We start from the raw sequence: 17,100 nt of genomic DNA on the forward strand, positions 1-17,100 counted from the left end.
GTTGAGATGTTTTCTTTATCCGTGCAATCAGTGGAGCTGCTCTGTAAAATAAAATCTCTGTGTTTAAGAGAAAATATTTTAATGTGTGGCGTCACAAGGAAAACAATAAAATGTCTCTGTGTGGTGATTTATAGTTCAGTTATTTAAAGGAAAGTTTTGACTAATGTTTAGATATCTAAATAATGGGCTAATTTTGCTCTAATTTCGTCTTTGATTGTTATTGGAATTTAGCTTCAATACTGCTTTTCTTTAATTTTTCAAACCAGAAAAGAACAGTTTCTTATCAATGAAAGCACCTCATTGTGTAACAGTGTTCAGTAATTACAGTGTCAAATCCATTGATTTTGACCCTTATAACGGCATTGTTCCACATAATCTTCTTTAAACCAATACAAAAACCAGGAAACAAATCAAAAGTCAAGCCAAGGGTATGTAAAACATACATGTGTTGAAGGAACTACAGCGCGCTTTTGACTGGTGCGATTATCCGGCTGGTTGGCTGTTGTGTTGCTCTGTCGGTGTGGTGATGTTTTCCCAGCCTGAGCAAGATCAGTGAATGATTTGTGATAAAATGGTGTCTTAAAGATGGATCTTCACCATCTGTACTTGGCTGAAGTGCAGACAAGTGAAATGCGTGTGGAATTAAACTGCCAGTCAAGTGTTTTTCTCACCTTGGTTTGTCTGTTTCTGTATTAGTTTTGAAGTGTCAGGTTAGGTGCTTTGTCTTCTTTTCAGTGACAATAATGTCTTGCAATGCTAGCTGGCGTCCCAATTTTACACTGAAAAGTAATGCAAAGTTGTGCATCTAATGTCAAATCTCCTGCAGGAGAGGGATGGCGCATGGTGTCTTTGAACCTGGCAACGTTTGAAAGAGAGATACGGTAAAAACAAGATTAATGTGACGCATCAATAACTCACTGAATCAATCACTCAGAGGGTAATTTTTTGATAACATAATCTTTATTCTTAAACAATCACTAACTTCATTCTGAATTTTATAATCAATGCATATTTTTTTTTATCTCACAATTCATAATGCATACATGAGTGTGTTTGAATGCAGTGAAATTATCTGCAAACATAAAAATATTAAATCATATTCAATATTTCAAACTATTTCAATGCTTTTGTCCCCCTATCATACATCAATAAACCCACAAAAAAAGTGCTTTGCTGTTTCTAACCGCCTTACTCACTCCATTCTTTTACCACATCGACCCATTCTGCTGTCGGCTGACAATGTACATATCCAGTTTCATGCAGTACTTTAACTCCACACATATCTCATATACACAATATAAACGTCTGTAAAAAGATACTTATATGCTGGTCTTGCCTTTTGACTTTCAGTGTCACACTTATTATAATGTACGATTCACAGTAATGCAGTATTGCAGGAGGTGATGTGGAAGTTGAACTAATCTACCATTAGCTCTTGTTGGTGTCAGATGTGGGCCTGGATTTCAAGTTGAAGACCCTCCCAGATCCATGATGATAATATGCCCACCGCCGCTTGCTCTGTGCAGCTGAATGTGTGCTATTAACTGTACAAACCACCGACATGGCAGCCAACAGCTTCCTCGCAGATGTACAGTAGCATATATATATATATATATATATATATATATATATATATATAAACCCTCACTAAAATACTGAAACAAGTGTTGCATATAAGATGTTTATTTAGACATATACTCCCCAAAGTCAAAATATATAGATATGTATTTTTAAATCTCATCTGAAACTTAAATAAACGTTTACAGTCATGTGATGGTCATGCTTTGTATTTGTCTGTTTCTTCTTCCAGCGTTCCTAACATGACTACGTTCAGCTGTGCATCATCCACGTCCATGCCAAATCGCCCGGCTTTGTGCAATTAGAGCTGAACCTTAAGCAGCCATTATTTTTTTTAAGTCAGGCTCCATCACCGAAACAACTGCGAGACTTCCTGAGATAGATCAACTAAAAAAGGAGGCTAGGAATGAGCGTAGCAGCGTACACAGTATGAGGTGTACCAGTCAGATCACAGCCCTCTAAGTGTGTAGATATATGAAAAATAAACTCTTTGTCATAATGCAACAAATGGCTCATTTTGTGTTCGGTTGCTCAATCAAACCTTCAGTTTTCACTGTGATTGAAAAGCAGTAACATAATTCTGTTAAAATATTTGCATGACAAATTGGCGACTTATTAAACAGTCAGGCACCCGTCCATCTGTATTAAAAGATCTCTAATGATTTCACAATGGACGTAAAGGGAGTTCTGGAACTTAAAATTCTTGAAAGTTAAGAAATTCACCACTAAGCCTGCTAAACAAAATGTTGCTTTTCTGTCACCCTAAGCAAACAAGATAAAATCTTCAGTCAGAGAAAACGTCTTGATTTGTCCAATAGCTCTTAAGCAGTATATGGAGTTATATTTTTGTGATTTGTTATAGCTAACAGCATCTCTTGATAACTGATAAGGTTTGTTACTGGCCTTTCAACTTATGGATGGAGAGAAATCTAACCATTTCTCCATTTGTCCATTATCTAACAGGCTCATCTTTGTATGGTCGCTAGGGGTGCTGGGGCCTATTGCCAGCGGTCAATGGGCGAGAGGCGGGGTACACCCTGGACAATTAGCCAGTCCGTTGCAGGAGAAATCTACTTTGTTTAATGTTGTAAAGTTCGCACATGACTTTGCACAAACACTACCCGTCTTTCTTATCATGTTATAACTGTATAGTAAATCCCTATTCTTACATTTACCACCTTATGCAACTTTCTTTGTCAGTCACTTGTACAGACTAGTACACCAGCCACAGCAATGTGTTGTCAGTTTGCTATTACAGTCCTTTAAAAACATTCTAGATTGCCCATTATGATATTGCTTGATGTCGTTCTGTCCTGCTACAGCAGGAAAACAAGGGAGTTCATTCCCCATGAGTCACATTGGTCTAACTTACAGTACACACCTGAGTAAATTACATCCCTCCATTTGTAACTTTCAGCCTTGACCTTTGACCTTGCATTCAAGATGCTCTAGTAAGAAAAAAAAATACTCATGAATAACTGAAAAAGGTCAAGAGAACTGAACCACTATTACCCCCATAGTAACTGGGATCCCACTCAATAAAATAGTAATGATGGTTATAATGATAATGGCTTGGGATATCGTTCACAACAACAACAACAACGCAATAAAGGATAAAAGTGCAACAATGTTTAGGAAAAAAGAATGAAAAATGAACATGTATTAAAGCTTGTTTTTCACAACATAAAATAAAAATAACAGATATTTGAATATATGTAGAGACCACAAATCCTTTGTTTTCACAGCCTTTTTCTCAGTTTTGCATAAAATATTGGTCAAGAATATATATATTTAAATATATATATATATATAGATATCTAAAACATTTTCACAGGCAAGAGTTCAGTTTTGTTTTTGTTGTCTTAGTTGTACAGTAATAGCTCCTTGCAGCTGTCCCACGCCCTCTTTTGTTTAAAAAGAGTATGGAGGTCCAGATCTCTCAGGGGGAGCGGTGAGGTTTATTTTTTCAACTTGGCCCCTTCGCCCTGAGTCAGGATGAGGCCGACCCTCCCCTACCCCCAGCTGGAAGTCCCTGTAACTGATGCTATGTGGAGTCTTGATTGACAGCTTTCCCTCCATTCATGGTGGGAGTCCCTGAGCTCTTCCTGGAGCGGTGCTTGTCCTCTATCTCATGCAGCGACGGCTCCCGGTACATACAAACTGTGGCAGAAATGCAAACAAAAGGGAGGAAAGAAGAGGACAAAGATAGGAGGTGATCAAAAGGGGACGGCGGAGAGCAGATGGAAAAGATGGGCGTGCAGACATGGACAAGGTCAGGTGTGAGGTTGGGACAATTATACCAGGCTGAGAGGGAAAAGACAAGGGAATGAGGACACACTGTCAGCACTTTTTTTTATCACACAGCTTGACAGGTTCTCTTGATAAGACTGATCTCCTGAGAAACACATGCAGCTGACATCACTTAGCCAAACTATGTCAAAACAGGTAACATGACCATTCTGTCTTAAAGTGATTCTTAAATTTGTTTTTATGTTTGTTTGTTTTCAGTAAAATGTTTACATGTAATATTAAGGCTACATTCTAAGATTTTTAAACTAGTAAAATTTGTTGCATTTTAAATAAGCAATGGAATAGGAGTTATAACATAATATAAACTCAGACACGTAAACATTTTTGAAACAGAAATAAGAAAAATATGATTATGCCTTATTCCTTGGTGTAACAACTCCCAGGCTCATATTGTGTTGCTCTAGTATCCTGTTTGCAGTGTGAATGCAAATAGAGAAATTACTCATGAAGCTATTTTAATATTCAGGGAGAACCAATTCTCCTATAATCCCCCAAAAACCTTTAGAATAGTTCAGTCAAAAAGATGCTGTAGTTTAAGACTGAGCAAAAAAGGAGAACAAGCTAAATATTTAGAAGCTTGATTTAAACACTTCCATACCTTCAATAGGCCTGGGCACAAAGTGAGATGAGGGCTTAGTTTTCTTGACCCGATTGCCTTTCATGACTTGTCCCTCCTTTGTGAGGCCGAGGAACCATGCCCTGCCCGACTCTTGCTGCCGGTACACAGTGGACGAGTAGATCACATAGTAGTTTTCAAAAACTGACTCCTTAAACCTGCACTCTGGTGTGAACACCTCCTGCAGAATAAAAATGAATCACAAGCAAGGATGCAAATATCAGCAATAGCACAGGAATGAAATAATTGTACATCAGCTCACTCAAAAATCTGTTTGAATCCACATCAGCATCAAGATTAAGTGCAAAAATAATTATCAGCATTTGAGATGGAATACACTTATTGAGAAATGTGTTGTTTATTTAGATCCTCTCTCACACACACACATACACACACACACCACAGAGATATATACAGAATTATGCTATTATTGGAGTGTTACAAATGAGAAGATTTTTATCTTAAGATTTTTTTTCTCAGCCACAAGTCAAGGGGATAGAGAAAAGGACAAAATAATGAGAGGCAACGGTGAAAATAGAAAGGACCTGATACTGGAGAAAGTGTCAGAGCGGAGCAGAACAACAGAGCAGAACACTAGATCACAATCATGACAGTGAAAGAGTGAAAGAAACAATAAATTTGACCCTCCAATCCATCAATGCTACAAGATACTGTAAACTGGGTCATTTATAAAAATTTAATTAGGGTAATGGTACCATTTCATTTAAAGTTTGCATCTAAAACTAATCCCAAACAAAATCTATATTAACTGGGCTAAGTGTTCTGATTAATGAATGCTGATGAAGTGGATCTTATGTTCTTCATCTTTAGCCTTCGTCCCTGCTCGTCCATCCCTATCAGTGCCTTCGGAACAAGCGAACGGGGCTGAATCATAAACTAACTCCAATCGGTTTTAAAGGAGGCGAAATGTGTTTGTCCAATATAGGGCGGCTGATGCACATCAGCTAGTTTAGAGGATGGTGGACCGTCTGAGTTTTGGCAGACTTTGTGCTCTGTGTGTGTGCGTGTCGGCGTGTGTGTGAGAATGTGTTTAGCCCTGAGCTGTATTTTATTTATTAATATATCCTTCAGGGCTGTGTGCCCTTTCACAGTTGTCTGTTTGACTGACAGCCCAATTCTGCTTCCTGCTGGAGGTGACTGTGCATCTGTGATCCAACTCAGGCTGGGGACAGATAAATCTGTTTACTGTCATATTATTGGGTCCAAATACAAGCCTGCACCTTTTATTCTCAAATTTAGACCAAGTTACCCTCAAAGAGATAAAAAATATTATCATTTTATATATATATATATATATATATATATATATATATTGGTTTTTTTTTAAGAATAAAAAAAACACAACCTAGGTTACAAATTCTAATCCTGTACCCTATTCTACTCAGAAAGCCCAATCAACACTGAAACCTCAGTTAATCAGGTTAGCATTCTGTAATATTATTCTGAACTAACATGACAAACTGGCTTGATACGGTAAGTGTGTTACTGCACATTAACTTTCATTTACGTACACTAGTTTCATGCTATGTTATGTACAGTTCCTTACTCGGTGCTCAGATTGGATTTTTGATGCAATAAACCAACACAGAGTAGAAAACAATTATTAAGTGAGAAGGAAATAATAAATGGTTTTCATATTTTGTCAATACAAATCTTAAAACCGTTGCATTCATTTATGTTTACCCTCCTGCATTATGTTTTTGTGCAACATTGGCTCCAATTAGAGCTGCAGGTTTTTTTTGTCTGTGTGTCTGCCAGCTTTTTTGTATTTGCCCATTTTTCTAGTTCAGTCAGATTGGAAGACAGCGTTTGTGAACACACCGTCCCCCAACAAATTCTTAATTGGATTTGAGCCAGAAGACAAACGTCAATCCTATTCTAAAGTATTCTGCAACCCACATCAGGTTTACTAATACAGTATTGACCTTTATGCATATAACTCCATCGAGCTTACCATCTTCAAGTTTCTCTTCTCAAGCAGTAGGATTTGTGGAATACATAAAAGTTGCTTAATGGACAGACATCCCTACCTGAACTATAGATATCTACACCTATGCTTTAAATGTTAACTTATTTTATTCAAGGCAGTGTTTGGAACATGAACATGATGTGAAAATGTTCAAGGGGTATAAACACTTTTTCAAGGCACTGCGCTGAGAAGTGCAGTGCAAAAATGATAACCAAAGAGTTATTTGCAAATTGGCTCGCCTGGACCAAATAGTTCAAACAGCAGCAGAAGTATAAGGTTACAGCTGAAACTGCCACATAGGTGATAAATGAATCCTGCCAGAGACACGTAATTAGAAAACAAAGGTTGTATTTTTTTCATGAAATCTCAATTTCTGCTCAGTCACACTGTTGTAAGTTCAAAATAAACCTCAGTCAGCAGATTATATCTACAAGTCTTATTTTTCAATGCGTAATGTTTTTAAAAATGAGTCAGTGTGGTCTCGTTGGCGAAAAACAGCAAAGGTGAAGATCTCAATCACATGGTTGCAAGTGTGAAAATGTCTCACTGGTCAGCAGGAGGGAGGACAAGCTCTGCAAAGACCTGGCGGTTCAGTTAATCTGGACCTGCTGCGAAATGTCGGCTGTCAACCAGCAGACATTTCGCACACCAGTGGAGCTTCAGAGGTCACATTGCGCCTGTCTGACGACACGAGTTGGAGCGTGAACATATGTGTTGAGGCTGGTAGAGGTTTGGCAGTGATGCATTACATGGCAGCAAGCTGTTGTTTCTTCTTCAGCACACACACTCATGATTAATACTACTGTAACCTTCATGATCAATCATTTGGCTTCGCAGACAAGCTTCAGAATCACCAATAAAATGTATCCACAAGGACAACGACGATGACTGCTCATTACAGAGATAGATAGACCTATTTACTCATGGACTTAGATTGGGAATAACTAAATCAAAATATGAAGTAAAGACTCATGGCTAGATTGACAAGAAAAAGCAGAGAAGTTGAAATCATTACATGTATTTTTAATAATATATACTGTACATGCATTCTTGTTTGATCCTTTTGAGCTTGTTTTGAAATATTTGTAATCTCATGTTTAACTGTGGAGCTTTGTAACACCAACTAGTCTTACTAGCACAAACCACTAGCTATGTTTCTAACACAAATATTTACTGATTACAGAAAAGCTTACGGTTTCATATAAACCTACAATACATGTATCGTGTGAAGTATTTAACATCTAAAATGTAACAACAAATCAAAGGTGTTTTTTCTCTCAATTATGAATTTGGATGGTGGACTTATTTATTTTTCATACTGTAGACATTTTTATTGTCTTGTGACACAAGGCCGTTACACCTTGTGTCACAGGAGGGTGTCATGGTAACATTAATAAGAATAAAATCAAGATACCCTCATTATCTGAGTCTGGGTCATTGGAAATACTCTGCTGACTACATCCAGAATCCAGATTTGCTACTTGCTCCTTCTACTGAGTGAAGCAGCTTTCTGATTTGATATGAAGGAAATAAGCTCCAAAAGTATCTTCAGATAAAGGTTTAGAAGGGAAGGTGACTACCTCCATTTTAATATGGCACTAAATCCTTGTTATCTTTGAGGGATATAGCCCCTCTGACAATCCCAGACCTCACATTGAACTCCTGGGAATTTTATTATTTTCCTTGGCAAGATTCAGTTCAGTTTTGTGAAGACATCACTTAAACTTTATACACTAGAAACGTTATAGTTCACTTAAATCCTTCACCAACACCTTTCATTTCCATACTTAAATCTTTTGTCAATTGTGTTGTAAGTTTAAAAGTGTTTCCTTGAAAAAGAAAGAGACAAACTACGGCTACAAACCAGTCTCAAAAACATAATGTAAACGGAAGGCTAGAGCGAGGGTGAGAAATACACACTAAACCAGGCACTTGGGTTCAATGACTCGATTCGGTACAGGGGACAAAAGATTGCGACTTCTGTAGCTTTCCCAATTTTATTTGTTTTGAAGACAAAACTATTAAGCAGTACAGGATATAAATCACAGCTGCAGTCAAAACAACAGGCACAAACATCCGCCAGACATTTTTCTCCTACAAACAGAAGAAGGAAAAAGTGACAAGCCACGGAAAAATACAGATTACCATTCGTCACTCATGCCACATTCCCTTAATTTCCTCACTTAGTTCTGACATTATCAATTTTACTATGATTTTTTATTGAAATGTATTAGTTTATGTCAAGAAGATAGATAGATAGATAGATAGATAGATAGATAGATAGATAGATAGATAGATAGATAGATAGATAGATAGATAGATAGATAGCAGAGGGAAATTGAGATGGAACAGTGGTTACTGCTGTGCAGTAAAGTAGGTCATATTGTGTGTTATAAATAATGGAAGCAAACTCTTTATTGTTGATGCTCAGCCCCCACGCACTTCATTGCTAAACACTCCACATAAGCATTCTCACCCAACGCAATGAGCAACAGCCCCGACATCGAGCTTTAAACTCCAAATACAGAGAAGCAAGCCACCCACTAGTTTTACTGTGTGCAACCCATTTAACTGATCAACACCAATCGCCAACTGAACTTGAAGAATCAACCACATACAAAACACTTAAAAGGACTACAATGTTGCTTGCAGTTGCAACTTAACAGCAAGCATGGAAGCAATATGGGCTTTTAACATTCTCTCAATAGGAACAAACTGCAAAGAAGCAGAGAAAGCTAAATTAAAAGACAGGAGTGTGGGGAAGGGAAGGTTTCTCTTTATAATTATTTCCCTGAGGGCAAGAGAGAGTGAGGACAGCTGCACATCATGGGTTTACAATAAGATAATGTGACAGTCTATCTATCTATCTATCTATCTATCTATCTATCTATCTATCTATCTATCTATCTATCTATCTATCTATCTATCTATCTATAGATATAGATATAAAACAGTGAGAAAGAAACTTTTCAAGTTTAGAAAGACAAAACAGAGGTCTTGTAATCTTAAAGAAGAGGAAGTTAACCAGAAAGTTTAAATAAGAACATATCAATATTAGGGAAAAACAGTCAAGACAGGAGCAAACATTATAGGTGGGAAATTATGATAGGTAAATTAAAGTGAATGGTGCTCATAATGTGTGAACATGGAGTGGAAAAGCTCCTCTTTACTGTGGTTTATAAGCCTTTCGGTAGTCATTCCAAGTAACACGTTGAAATATTTCATCATTAAATAACTTAGAAACAGACAGCTTTTCACTCTAGCCTTGCATTTTAATTTAGCTTGTTTATGAGTATCCTGCGCCAGTATATGTTTTAAAAGCCCCTAAATGATCCAACCTAACTCCCACATATGCATATTCAAGCATATTTTCCCCTGCTTTGCATTTTTCAGCACTGCTCTGCATGTGCCTGGCCAGAAAGTGGATCACATGGAACTGTTACTGCAGAAATGCCCTTCCTTTTCAAAGGTCAGAAGTGTGCTCCTCTGCATAAAATATTATCAATCAGAATGTTTTTCTGAAAGCTGCTGTTTGACAATATGGTCCTTATCTGCTTCTAATTAATAATAACCTCATGACTCTGATGTGAATAATGATTTTATAAAGCAGTGAACTATTGGGGGTCATACAGCATCTCTTAGAATCAATTTGAGAAATGAAAAATCTCTCCATCTAGTTGTGATTAAACTTTCATTAGGTTATATGGGTGGGTGTTGGGGTTTTATTGTAGACACTATATTGAGGCTGTGAATTGTGGGGGTTTTTTATGAGCTTGTAGGTGTAAATGAGCTCGTCCACCTGGGTGAGTCTTTACGGCACTGGCTAAACGACCTTCTTTGTGCTTGCAACTGGCTCATACACCTGTTATGTTGTGCTGGAGTTGTGAAAGTCAAGAAATTGTGCTGTGAATAAATTACTGTATATTTATGAGACTTTGCGGTTTGAAAGATTTAAACGAAACGTGCTCTACTTCTTTCCCTTACTTTTGACTTTCAGTCTCAATAAAGCTTTTCTTGGTCAATAAATTCAGGGAGGCAACAAGATGGAAAAGAGATTTACTGTGTCCTTCAACTATTTATGAGTGGAAAAGGTTTGATGGACAGTTTGTGAATTTCAACTTTCATTCTTCATAGCTGAAAGGCATTCAGAAAATCATGACCAAGCTCCTCGGCTGAGGTCTTCAAGCAAGGCAGCCCTTTGGTCTTCTTTGCTATTGAGAAATACTTCCTTTATTTGGATTAAAAAAAAAACACATTACAGGTTTCATTTATGTGAGCTGTGATTTTTTTCTTTCCTTATAACTCTCTGCTTGCACAGTTTATTTCTCCTCTTTCTCTACGACCAGGTCTACTCCAACTTGTTCTAATGCTACCCACACTGTTCCATATGGGCTTTATATATATTAAGCTACAATTTCAAATTTCACCTAATAATATAATACCTAACTTGGCATAGCCAATACGAAAGATGCCAGAGAAAGCAAAGCATGTATGCTCCTCCCACTGCTTTAAACTTGACTATCGTGCATTCCTCGCTTTAAACTTAACGATGCAAGCTGAGGCCTCATGCCAAAACCATTAAAACTACCAGACTAAATGAAGTTGGGATTTTTTTTGCACACAGATTCTGTCATTACTGTGTTACTGTGAAGCCGAGACAAGAACAAGACTAAAGCTGCTGCTTAATGAATTCTGACACGTCTAACTTTTCTTTCGAAGGATGTGAAGTAGCAGAAATAATAGTACATATATTTTGCTTTAAGTTACATAAATGATGATTTTTGTCAGCTAAAAAGATTAAACAGAAATGTATTTATTTTGTGTAGCCTAAATTTCACAATGCAATCTTGTGGACTATTGCATTTTTCAGTGACAATTTGGCTCTAGTTCCTTTCTAATGATGAGAGCAATGCATTCTGCCAACAAGTGCAGCTGTTCCAGGAAAATTGCCATAATAAAACAAAGTTTATGTAAGCAAAAAGAAAGATAAAAATTAAACAGAATGTGGTGAACGATTTTATGACTTCTATATATTATTCAGGGAACATAATTTAAAGAATAATGAGTTTTTGGAGCTGTGAACTTGGTGGTGAACTATGGATTTCATATGAACATTAATTAAATAATCTTAACCTGACGGGACTGAATTTAGACTAGTTAGCCACAAATGAGATGGAAAGGAGGACATTTGGCACCCCAGATAGTGTAAAGCTGCTAAAATGAAATAATAATTTTAATAATATTAAAAATATAATTAAGTTGTATGTACAGATGTAAAAGCACCAGTGATTTTTATGTCTTGGGATCTTTCTACCAATAAAATAAATCTATTCAAATTGGATTCCTCTCACTGTAATATTTTTTCACTGTAGTAAAATATGAATTTTACACATAATTTCCAGGGGGCATCAATAAATATGGACAACGCCGTGTTTAATAATGATTGTGCAGTGTCAGAGGAATTTTGAATAGAAATGAAAGTTGAGCAATTCAATAAAGTTTGTGTTTGTAGCTGCCAGTTTAGCAGCCAGTACAAGAGAAGAGAATCCCGTATAGAAAAGAAGCACAAAACGCAGCAGTAAATTAATGCAAAACATTTGCTGTACTTCTTCAAAGACAGTGGGGGAGTAGGTGTTGCAGAGTAACACAAAACCACATCTGAAAGGAGCCACTGAACTAAGCAGAGATAAAAGGCTTTGAATAAGCTCAGTATTTACAGTAATGGAATATTAAAACAGACAACGACCAGAAAACATGTGTAAGTGAATAATTACGTGTGACAGAGACAGAGAAATTTGCACAATCCAACAACCCAACTGGGGCTTACCGAGCTGTAGAGCATGCCCTCGCCATTCATGGCGATGTAAAAGCCGCTCTTCACCCCTTGGATGGCCACCACTCTCAGACCCACGGGAATAAGATTAAACAGGGCTGCAGAGCGGAGCAGATTGAAGCAGGGAGGCACAAAGAGGCAGAGACAAAGGAGACACATCAAATACAAAAGGATATAACAGAACAATTGAGTTTGAACTTAACTCTTGACTGTACAAGCCTTGATCTGTGTTTTTTGGCAATCCGTCAGCAGTGGAGGGAACCGGACACAGATAATAGGAACACCATTACACTTTGCGGTGAAGTGTTGGTGGTAAATCAGAAATCTGAAGGTATATGGTGACAGCAATGAATAGAAGGACATATACCGCACTACTGCATCTCCATCGCATTATATCTGGCTGGCTCATTTAAACACTAGAGAGAGGTTTGGATTTTAAGAGCAGTAGCCATCTCATACATGAGGTGGAACAATGTGTAAAGTAAATTATTTTCATATGAAAATTCTGTCCATATGCATCTGCATATTAAGCATTGGGTATAAATGAGCCTTCACTGGAACTGCGTCTTAACTGATTGTGTCAGTTGAGACAGATAGGCCTGTCACGATAGCAAATTTTGCTGAGCGATTAATTGTCTCAAAAAATTATTGCGATAAACGATAATATTGTCTGAAGACCTTTTTACACTGATTTAATGGAAATGACGTAATAATGCATGTGATTTCCTGCCAAAGATAGATACACTTTATTTTCAAAAGAATATTTAACACTGGAACTGATAAACAAAACAACCAAAAACAAAATGGATTCTCAGTCTCCATTAACAAAAAATGTACTTGATAAAAACTAAACAACATAAAGCCAAAGTGGAAATAAACACTGCATTCAACCAAAAGAGTGCAGATTATGAAGTCTGTATATTATGTTGCCCTTCAGTAATAATTAGATTTAAATAGAGAAGATGGGCACATCGACTACCTGATGCAATAATTCACACTACATGATTTTTTGCTCCTATTTTTCCCCTTATGACAATCTTAAAACGTTGATCTTTCTAAGATTGTGTGGTGTGTTACGGTAGATCATCGTTGCCGCTCTGATCCAAATCAGAGGTTTTCCCCGACTGGGATCTTAACGCAGCCTGTTGAATGTGACAGGTAGCCAATCAGAAAGCGAGGATTCTCCTCCGTGTTTTCTGAGGGGAAATTAAGGAGGGGAATCCCAAACAGCTGACACGGCGCAACCCGAAGTCCAGCGGACATTGGAGATGATATGTGGAAACAACATTAATGTTTATTCAACATGCAAAGAATATAGAAATGACAAGAGGAGGAGTTGGAGCGAAATTGCTACCGCAGTTGATAAACCCGGTAACTTTTCAGCTGTTCTTCGTTAACGTGATGTAAATAGGTTATAATGATTTTCATTCAGTCAGGACTTTACGCTGACACTAGCCACATGCATTGCAGGTAGATTGTAGTAAAGCATTGATTAATGCCTGGTTTTAAAATTAGTTAACTGGACTTGTAGCCATTATTTTGTGCCCATTGTTGGACACCACACGGCAGGAACGAACCCGATCGAACCGTTATACCTAGGATTTCTGTCGGCTAATGTGTGGTCTGTCAGGTTTTGAAAACGGGCAACAATCAGCGACAGCTCTAAGATCCTGTAGTCTGCGCTGGGCTTTACACTAAGGAAATTAGGAAGGGGGGGGTCAGTGGAGAGCACCGGAGTTGAGTTTTTTTTCATTCGGTGTCATCAACAGAAAGAGAAAAAGGCCGGAAGAGACGATAATGCCGATAATTGAAATGACATCGATAGTTTTAATTTATCGTACGATTAATCGATTTATCGTTTATCGCGACAGGCCTAGAGACAGATATTGAGATTTATAGCAGTGACTCAACAAAGGAAGACCAATTGCTGTCTGGTTATACAATAAATTTGCTCACAAATTAAAGGTTTAGTTTTCTTGTATTTCTCGGTGTGTGAGATAATGCCCCTGCAATGATGGACTACTTTATTTTAACCATTTTTACGCAACTTTACAACATGTTTCACCAACTTTGTCAGCATCTGTTTAAACTCATTAATTTTTCTTTTATCACTGTATAGGTTGGGTTTCTATTAGGTTATTCTGACTGAGGAGCGTCACTCTGTTTCTACTTAGCACATAGTAAAAATATAGGTAGTCTATAGGAGCAGGACGATGATTGTCATTCTTTGCCTCTGTTTGTTCTCCTGACTGAGCCATGACTTTGACAGACATTGGCCTGGTGAAGGTGTGAGGCACTCTTTACCTACAGGGAACTCCATGCATAGCTGAAATGATTGCTCTGCAAGTGCCGATGGGGACTATCAGTTAAAACTGGCAGGGAAAAGCAGAGACGTGCCAACACAGGTCAGTCCTCTGAGCTGATTCAATTTCACTCAATAAATATCGACATGCTGCTTTTGCCTGCCAATGGTTTAAACCTGCCCTGGGGCCACTGCAGATCGGCCATTCATAAAAGCCTATAAATGAGTGGAGTTCAACTTTCAATTCACTTTGTCGGGCTCAAGATTTTTCTTATTTCCTCTCCTTGTAATTTCCGTAACCATTAGTTCTTCTCACAACTGACAGAGCCCGTAAAAGGTGCCATTCACAACTTATCCTGGCTTGAAAACACATAAAATATAGCATGCTGCAGAACTATTGTACTTTAGTTCTGGTCCGTTGTTCTTGCACTAATTTGTCATCTAAAAACATTTATTGAATTGACAGGAGTCGGCAGTCGGCTATTGTTTAAACGTCCGGCTTTTCTATTTTCAGCCACTGATTGATTTCATTATTACAGCAGCACTGACTCCTGTAAAAAGTATCTGATGACTATCCTGAAGGTGATTCTTCTTCTTTAATACCCCCTCAGACAAAAGAGAGAGGTCTGAATGGCACGGGGAGCATTTAAGAGATTTCTCGGAATATTCTTTTATTAAAAAAAACAGGAGATAAAGCAGGTTGAAAAGCATCAGTAAAGTAAAAATCCTTGAAAACGGCAAATCTTCCCGCAGAACGGTAATCTTCTTGAAGTAAATCCTGCAGTTGGACTGAGGAAATTTTATTCAATGTGAAGACTGCCAGCATAGCAGGAATCACTCATGAAAGGTTTAAAAGGACATCCGTCCAAATGAGAAACATGAAAATCATTTGCTCACACCCAAAAATAAACTCCAAATCCAGATGTAGCTGCTAAATTGTTTATATTGTAGTAGTCCTGTTGCACCTGTGATTATTATATTCTATTTAATTTGACCGACGAAAACATTTTGGATTGTGATCAATATAACAAAATTGGTTATTTTATTAAACTACACAGGGAAATGTAAGGGTCAATATAACAATGTAAATTTAACACAATATAAATACCTATTCTACGTAAAAAGCTTTTATCAATTTTAATCTGCACAAAAGCCCAAGTTCTCATTAATATCCCAACCATTAATTTCAACATCAGTTTCCCCAAAGAGAACTGTCGGAGACCAGTCCAAGACACTAATAGGTGCTGAGCTAAATTTCCAGTAGGGAGCCTGATTTTCAGCTAACAGGGGATGAAATCTTCTGTTCGGTTTACAAGTAACCTTGGTGACGCCTCGAAACTTTGAGATATTAACCAAACTTGGACGTATATATAAGCAGAAGAATATATAAGAATATACTGTATAAGACGTATGTAAGCAGAAGAAATGGTGAAATTAGCCTGGACGTATGGTGATTCTCATAATTTTTAAATTATGATGGTTTTTGTTATTATGTATGCAATTGATGCACTTATGAAACTGTGATGTATGAATTTAGTTGTGGTTACAGTGTTAATAATTCACAAAGTTTCCAATGCGTAGGGCTTTCTTGGCATCAATACCGGCCAAGGTTAAATTATTGGTCAAGGAGTAACAGTAGGGAAATAACTTAAGGTTATACAACACATTATTTAGGGTTTTGATTTACAGCTGAACTGAGATTTGATGTTAAAAGACTCCTGGGTGTGTTATCTTAAGAAAAAGTTTATGGCCATCAGTGCTACATGAGAGTTAAAGACTAAGACTGCAGTTATCTCATTACCAACAGTATCTTTCTAGAGTCTCAGAGTGTGCAGTTAATTACTGAGTCTGATCAACTGATTAATCACTGTTCAAATTTAAACAGGGCAGTTCATTTAATTAATCATGTTTCATTTCAGTCATTTTGGTGTACAGTTTGCATGTTAGTCAGACTTCCACTAAAGCATGTAAATTTACTTTCCTTATTCCAGAGTTCAAAACAAAGCAAAACACTATGAAATGAGTCACTTTTCATCATGTTTGTGCTGAGCTTCTGCCTCACAGAGCAGCCACCATGCTAGCAGCAGCAGCAATGAGCAAACACCTGGTGGAACTGCAGAGCTTTTCATACAAACTATTTCTCAGTACAACCTTCCTAAGAACATTGCTAAAAGCTTAAGGATAGAGAATTGTTGATAACGTGCCGAAGGCGGAGTGTCCATAAGAGTAGGAGCTCCTAAAAGAGACAGAGGCCCAATTTCAAAGTGTCAAATTGTGTAGTCATATTTGTTTTAAGCTACATATATATACACCATTTTTATAACAACAGAAGGAAACAGTTACTTGATTGTGCAATAAAATGGCACTATGTGCATGTAAAGTACATAATATCGCCCCTTTAAACTAACACTACTTTAACTGCTCCATTACTTAATCTTCACTTGCAATGGATTTGATTGAGGGGTATCAGA

At 37.4% G+C, this 17,100-nt stretch overlaps 1 protein-coding gene across 3 annotated transcripts in view; it reads right to left on the reverse strand.

The window, feature by feature from the left end:
• Window positions 1-938: 938 nt before the first annotated feature.
• Window positions 939-17,100, reverse strand: part of fgf12a (fibroblast growth factor 12a) — a 33,133-nt gene continuing 16,971 nt past the window's right edge. For all 3 annotated transcript variants that reach the window (XM_028019944.1, XM_028019942.1, XM_028019943.1), the window contains 3 exons: window positions 12,322-12,425; window positions 4,487-4,685; window positions 939-3,738 (listed from right to left, as the gene is read on the reverse strand). In XM_028019944.1, coding sequence (XP_027875745.1) covers window positions 3,623-3,738; window positions 4,487-4,685; window positions 12,322-12,425 — 419 coding nt within the window. In that variant the 3' untranslated portion in view covers window positions 939-3,622. The remainder of the gene's footprint in view (window positions 3,739-4,486; window positions 4,686-12,321; window positions 12,426-17,100) is intronic.

Source organism: Xiphophorus couchianus, chromosome 6 (assembly GCF_001444195.1).
Source record: "Xiphophorus couchianus chromosome 6, X_couchianus-1.0, whole genome shotgun sequence".
Lineage (NCBI taxonomy): Eukaryota > Metazoa > Chordata > Actinopteri > Cyprinodontiformes > Poeciliidae > Xiphophorus > Xiphophorus couchianus.